Source organism: Gloeophyllum trabeum (assembly GCF_000344685.1).
Source record: "Gloeophyllum trabeum ATCC 11539 unplaced genomic scaffold GLOTRscaffold_00005, whole genome shotgun sequence".
Taxonomy (NCBI): Eukaryota; Fungi; Basidiomycota; class Agaricomycetes; order Gloeophyllales; family Gloeophyllaceae; genus Gloeophyllum; species Gloeophyllum trabeum.
The window spans coordinates 565,761-572,505 of record NW_006920414.1 but is presented as its reverse complement, the minus strand read 5'-3'; the positions used below and the strand labels follow the sequence as shown (position 1 = coordinate 572,505).

The 6,745-nt window shown below is 54.3% G+C and overlaps 3 protein-coding genes across 3 annotated transcripts; 2 read left to right on the top strand and 1 right to left on the bottom strand.

Moving 5' to 3' along the window:
* Window positions 1–253: 253 nt before the first annotated feature.
* On the top strand, window positions 254–849 carry GLOTRDRAFT_92758 (uncharacterized protein; the record flags this gene model as incomplete). The annotated part of the gene is made up of 2 exons (XM_007866814.1): window positions 254–297; window positions 339–849. The coding sequence occupies 2 exons, from the start codon at window positions 254–256 to the stop codon at window positions 847–849; spliced, it is 555 nt and encodes a 184-aa protein (XP_007865005.1).
* A 783-nt stretch (window positions 850–1,632) lies between these two features.
* GLOTRDRAFT_138029 (uncharacterized protein) lies at window positions 1,633–3,703 on the top strand (the record flags this gene model as incomplete). Its single annotated transcript, XM_007866813.1, has 9 exons — window positions 1,633–1,726; window positions 1,779–1,817; window positions 1,869–2,414; window positions 2,476–2,599; window positions 2,664–2,748; window positions 2,827–2,920; window positions 2,980–3,178; window positions 3,242–3,272; window positions 3,327–3,703. 9 exons carry the CDS (start codon window positions 1,633–1,635, stop codon window positions 3,447–3,449), a joined length of 1,335 nt encoding a protein of 444 aa, XP_007865004.1. The 3' UTR covers window positions 3,450–3,703.
* Window positions 3,704–4,606: 903 nt separating this feature from the next.
* Window positions 4,607–6,735, bottom strand: GLOTRDRAFT_128185 (uncharacterized protein; the record flags this gene model as incomplete). The annotated part of the gene is made up of 10 exons (XM_007866812.1): window positions 4,607–4,741; window positions 4,799–4,950; window positions 5,002–5,184; window positions 5,242–5,267; window positions 5,333–5,723; window positions 5,814–6,021; window positions 6,082–6,231; window positions 6,291–6,410; window positions 6,480–6,602; window positions 6,655–6,735. 10 exons carry the CDS (start codon window positions 6,733–6,735, stop codon window positions 4,607–4,609), a joined length of 1,569 nt encoding a protein of 522 aa, XP_007865003.1.
* Between the last annotated feature and the right edge of the window lie 10 nt (window positions 6,736–6,745).

Sequence of the window (6,745 nt, the reverse complement as noted above, 5' to 3'; positions counted from 1 at the left end):
CCTGTTACACACCGTTTGACACTGAACGCGGCATGAATCACGTTTCCAGCCGCTGGAATAGCCGTCATACCCGCTGCATACAACGACGCATGCCTTGAGATAATGTGGCGCTTGTACTTCTCGCCTGAAACTCCGGGAAGATACAAGGGCTACCACAGGTATAAAGGAGTGGGGAACAGAGGCGTCCCCATCTCAACGCACTCGCCAATCTTCATATTCCAAGCAGAACATTCGTCGTAACTCGAAGCACACCATGTCCAATTCGCCTACCCCAAGCCAAGGCCGCGCCGATGGAAGGTACAGGACTCTCACTGCACGCCCTAATACCACGCTAACAGCCACAGTCCTCCCCCGTTGCCAGTGCCGCCGTTCCCAGCAGCCAGAGACGAGGACATCACGGTCAATAAAGATGATAATGGAAACCCCATAGAAATCATAGTCCGCGTGCCCGACGATCCATCCAGGGCCCAAGCCTGCGACGCCTTCGCGTCCGTGACGCTGTGCGGAAAGCATTCCGAGTACCGTGACGTGGTACAGCTGACGCTGGACAACCGCTCGATCTGGGGGACCCTGCCGCACCTGTGTGATCCAGAGCAGGGGCTGTTGCCCAACCTGAAAACACTGAGATTGGAGGACGTTGACTTCAAGGAAGACTTCAAGGCCCAGCTGGGAGTGCTGCGAGGGCGGAAGGAGCTAAAGGTCGAGTTGGCGTGGCCCAAGGGCAATGTGGCTACGGAGAGACGGGGTGCGATGCGGGACTATTTGGAAACCATCGAATTGAGGCTTCAATCGACGCACTCTTTAGAAGAGCTAGGACGTGAGGAAGCCTTCTATTGCCAGCGAGACTGAGATGTTCTTCGTGTACGCAGTGTGACCTGTGACACATCCGTGAGAGGTGTATGCCGCGATTTATTGTTCACGAGAGCTAGTGTTCGTATCGATTGTACCATGTAACGGGAGGAATCCATAATACGCATTGATATCGTGCGAATCGCGTGGGTACGAGAGTAGAAGTTCACTCGTGCAAAAGAAAAGCAGCTAGAGTGGTAGACCCTTTCAGTGAGATCACTGAGATGGAAACACGCGAGAGGGCGGAACGTTTTGGCAGGTGGTGCCTCTACCTGTTGGTGCGAGAGCTACGGCCAATGAAACACTTGTAGTGCGGGACAAGTAAACGTATTAACGCTGGAAAGTGGCCTGTGCTTCATTTGTTACACAACTTCAAGCTTCAAGAGTTGCAAACGGTTGGTGTGGCGCTCAGGTTCATGTCCCGGCTATGCCTAGTATTTTGGTAGAATTACAAGGAACGCCTTTCCCAGGCAAGAAACGCCCTTGAGGGGCAGACACAGAATATCGATCATCGGATGAGTATGTCGATGCAAGGCAAGACTTCAAATTTTCAAACGTTGTGAAGCTTGCCGGCGGGAGGCTTCGGAGCCGTTCCTAAACACCTTCCTAACGCAGCCGCCAAGAGAACTAAAGAAGCACCCAGGCACGACGTCACCCTCATCGCAGACCTATTTATAACTCCCAAATATTTGATTTCTGACGCAATTGGCCATCATCTGCTGCTGCTGCCTGCTTGCCCTATAAAATGAACATGGCAACCTCGCAAACAATACACCGGTCAGAATGAATACATGCTGGGAGTTATTTGTCGCCGCCAGCCTTGCGGGCCTTGCTGCCGCCGCGCCGCAGCCCGTCACATCCGAAATAGCTTCAGCAGGTGTGCATCCCACTCTATCCGGACATTTCAACCTGACCTGTCTCCTTGATAGTCTCGTCTGCCACAGCCGCGGCAGCCTCGGCACTCCCAAGTAAGCACTCCTTCCTCCCGCCACATCTACCCTAACCCTGACCACCCCCAGCCGTGCTGGGCGACTGGCCCAGCCTGAGCGACATCGAGCACAAACTCGACATTTCCTCCTCCGACGACCTCTCCAGCATCTCCACCTCTGCGCTGCTCATCCCCTCCTACGCCAACTACACCCCCAGCGGCTGGAACGTCCGCTTCTACGGGCTCGCCTACAAGCTGCCGAACGTCTCCACCGACTCGCTCGACTCCCTCATCGACGGGCTCAAGACCGACAACCTCAACGACACGCAAAAGGCGCTCCTGCAGAACCGCACACAGGATTTGGCGAGCATCCCCGTGCCCCATGCGAACCTCAGCGCGGTGGTCTACGCCAACGGCAGCGCCGTCACGAGCACGAGTGGGATTGCGCTGCCGACGGCGGACGATGTCGGCGAATTCGATTTCTTCGAGACGATATCGGGCCTGCACGACAACTACACGCAAACGACCGCCGTGCAGACGGGCATCCTGGACGTCACCGGCCCCGGCAACGGCACGGCCATCCTCGTCCCGCAGTCCGGCATCTCCGTCGTCAGCGACATCGACGACGTGCTCAGGAGTGAGTGACATGTACATGTCCGATTGTTGTGGTGCGTTCGACCGCTCACACATTCGTGTAGTCACCAAGGTGTTCGTCCCGAACGAGGGGCTGTACAACTCGTTCGTACAACCCTACGTCAATGTCCCCGGGATCGCGGAACTGTTCAGCCACTGGCTGCAGACCCTCCCGGGCGTCGCTTTCCAGTACGCATACGCCCGCCCACCCGCCCACCCCACTCACCACTCTCACCTCGCTAACCACTCGCAGCTACGACACCACCACCCCCGTCGAGCTCACGCGCACGTACGTCGAGTACCTCTTCAACAACTTCCCGCTCGGCTCGCTCGAGATGGTGCGCACCGCATCCTTACCTCTCGCTCTCGTACCCTTCTGACGGGAGAATGTGTGTGTGACTGGGGTATGCATACAGCGCCCGATAAATTTGACGGAGCCCTCGCAGATCCTCGACGCGCGCCAGAACTCGCTCGTCAGGCTCTTCGAGACGTTCCCCAACCGCAAATTCGGTAAGCTTTCCCCGCCTTTCCCCTCCCCTCCCCTCCTCCTCACTAACCCCCCCCCCCAGTCCTCGTCGGCGACACCTCCTCCTCGACCCTGCTCTCCGCCTACCCCCAGATCGCCACCCTCTTCCCCTCCCAGCTCGCCTGCATCTTCGTGCGCAACACGTCCGCGACCGACAGCGACGACCAGCTGCCCTACGACACGCGCGCGTTCCGGAACGTGAGCAGCGACAGGTACTTCTTCTACCGGGCGCCCGAGGGTGCGTGTCCTCCATTCGGCGTCGAGTGACGGGCGTGTATGTATTTGTGGGATCTGGATATCGGCAGCGGGCAGTGCGTCAACTCGTCCATCCCACAGGTACGCTCCGGCCTCCCCTTGCGTGTTCACGTGCTGATCATATGGTCGTCGCAGAACGTGACGTTCGGCGAGCAGGGCGGCGTGGTCGGGCATAGCAGCGGCGCCGCCCCCGGGGCGCGGGTGTCGGTGCCTGGTGCTGCCGTGGCTGCGGTGCTCGCTGCATTCATCTTGCTGTGAAGTGGGGATGGTGGGTGATGGCGGATGGGACTGTTATGAATACACGCATGGATGGACAATGTATGACGATTATGATTGTGTACTAGGTGTTGCTTCGTGTTGAGTGTGGTGTCTTTGCAGTGTAGGATTGGTGCTTGCTTGCTTGCTTTGTGTACCTGTAGTGGTAATACCCTCGAGAGTCGATGTTTCCTCTCGATAGTCTCAGTTCAACTTCAAGTAGTCGGACAGCGTCTTTGCTATTGCGCCCCCGCGAAAACACGACCAAATATTACCTTTTCGAGAAGAATATCATGTGACCTCCGACCCCTCCGGCCGCGTCACTAAAAATAACTGGATCCAGCCGTATTAAGTAAACGGCGATTACATTGCCATCATACTATTTTGATGTGTAAGACTTAAATTGCTTCGTTAGTATAGTGGTTATGCGGCATGTATTGAGTGCTGGACGTCTGGAGTTCAATTCGTAGTTGTGCACATTTTTTGATTTGTGCTTTTAGGGTTAGGGTTTATTAACTTTCCTTACTGTTGGCTTTTATATATACCTTGTCAGCCACATATATCACAGCTATATAGAATTTCAATGAAAACTTATTTTGCCCCATCTATATGACCCTCTTAGTCAAGACTTGAAGATACTCTAACTGGCCGGCCACGCGCGCGGCGGGAAGCCCGCGTTTGCCGGCATCACGTGACATTTTTCTCGATATGATATATTTGTACGTGTTTGCACGGGGGCGCAGTAAAGCTACCTGTCGGACAGGGCGGGATTTCTTTATTTGGTGGGGAGATTTCTATATGGGGACAGTGTGGCACCAGAGTCGACTCGGGCTGTCCGTTCAGAATCAAGTCGTTCGGGTCAGTGTCTCAGGAAAGTTCATTCAGCTTCAACTGCAACACTCTTCCTGGTGAATCGAACTGCGAAAATAGGACCTCGAAGCCCCCGAATATCATATGTGGGCAAGGCGTCACGTCCCAGGTTACCAGCCCCTCCGTTCAGCGCTCTTGCACAGAGTTGAACGGGACTGCGCCCAACATGTCCGCGACGATATAGGGTGGGTAGGTTAGGATGATATTATCGAAGAGGGTACAAGTGGAATTTTGATGAGGACGGACTCGAGACGCATCCGGAGACCCGCTACGGCTGGTTCGGCCAGTCCTCACGACCCGTCGCACTTGGGCTTGATGACGGCCGAGTAGAAATGCTCGCGCCACCGACTGCCTAGCTCGCCGGGCCATCGGGAGAACAGCTCAGCCATGAAGGCGTCGAATTGCTTCGTCTTGCAGAGCTCGGGCTGTAAGCGTAGTGCGTTGAGTAGAAGCACAATCGGAAGGGCAAGCCACCGCCTTACCCAGTGCTCTTTAATGTACTTGTCCTGGTCCTCGAGAATCTCGGGGAATAGAGAGGAGAAGGACGAGTGAAACTCGTCGAATATGCTCTCTGGTGTTAGGGAGTCGTGTATGAACTGCGCGGCAGCGGCCTTTAGGTTACCTATACCGAGTTCTGAAGCATACACTGAGTTTAGAAGGGGCGAGATCGGATTGAGGGACGTACTGTCGCATAGTTTGTGCATGCTCTTCGCACTGACGCACGGAAATTGCCCGCGTTTGCTGTCGGGGGAGATCACCAGCGCATTCTCCTCGTTGTACTGGTTCCTAGTCATGAAGAGTGCGTCGGGGCTTTCAGCAAGGGCTGCATTCCTCGCCACCCGGTACTTCGATCGAAGAGGCGCGAACGCTACGCATCTTGAGAGTGTCAGATAGTGGAAGGAAAGGTGGATAGAAGAGAGCGCACCCAGTGTACAAATAGTAGAGTATGTCCTATAGCTGATAATTTTTCACGATGTTTGTAAGTATGTGTTCGTAGGAGAGGAGACCGTACTCACCAGGCGTCAGTGACATAGACTCTATTTCGTGTATGTGCAAACCCGGTAGCTACCTTTGCACCCTCTCGCTGGCCCACGTCTTGACCTTGGCCCTCAACTTCGCCCTCTTTCTCTTCCTGCATCTCTTCCTCCAGTGGCACATCTTCCCCTTCCAGGACCTCGCCCTGATCCTCAACCTTGCATCCTTCCTCCTTCTGACCCTCGTCATCTCCCTCTGCCTCTTCCTCGTAATCGTCGACGTGCCCGTACTCGTCAACCTGGCCGTACTCGTCGATGTCAATGTCTTCATAATCCGAGTCACTTCCCTCCTCCCATTCGTGTTCGTCGAATTGGACAGGATTCTGCTCAGCGCTTTGCCAGATTCTACCTTCGGAGAACCCCGCGCGGAACACTACTTGACAGTCAGAGGGCTCCAGCCTGAGCTGCAGGGTATTTTACTTACGAGTTTAGAAGTAGTCACAGCGTAGGGATAATATCTTACTATGACAATAGATACGCGCCGGTTGGTCGTCCGATGCAGCGAAATGTCGGATGACGAAGCAGACGTCAGCAGTGGCTGCGTCGTCAAACATGACTGCCATCATATCCCATGATGTCTTCAGTCCGAGGGGTCTCATCTTGAGAACACCGGTTTTCGGAACATAATCGTCTGGGTATTCGGAGATTTCGTAGTTGACTGTCAACCTGTCCTGAAGAACGGAAGGCATCAGTACAATATGAGTGGCATTTATTTTATCTGACATAGACACATCCTTCTTGATGGCATCATCATTTAATATCGTATCCATCGAGCAAAATCTCTGAGTACCCCAGGCCTTTTCTTGGGCGCCCCGCAGTCCGAACGCAAAGAGCTGTTCTTTCATATTAAATCTGGCTAGCAGGCGATCACCATGCTTGAGCTATATGCATAATGCCATCTTAGACATCTCTGTACTTCTAAAGGGAAGAACCCACGTACTTCGGCATAGAGATGGGCACAGAGGGACTTCTTGGAGAAGGGGGCCCGAGGTTGCTGAGAATGCAATTTCAGGTATATAGCTATCCAGCGGGTGTCTCTATCTGCAATATACAGCATGATCTAGATGGCGTGCAATCCATTTTCAGTAGATGACCCTGGCAACGAAGAGCTACAGACGCCCGAACTCACCTCCCATGTGCCACCGGCGACGATTAATGTGCAAGCGGACCATTGTGTCTGCCGACTGAGTCCCTGGGTATCATACTCCTTACAATGTTTCCAAATGTCGTGAAACAACGAGGCCCCGTGGTACTAAACCCCCGTTCCATACACTCGCATGGCGTAGTTTATCGTGAACACTTACAGAAAGACACTCATTCAGCTCCCAGCGCACAGCGCTGCGAGTGGCGCCCACTACTTCAACGGCGCGAACCGGCATACTCATTGAAGCCAAA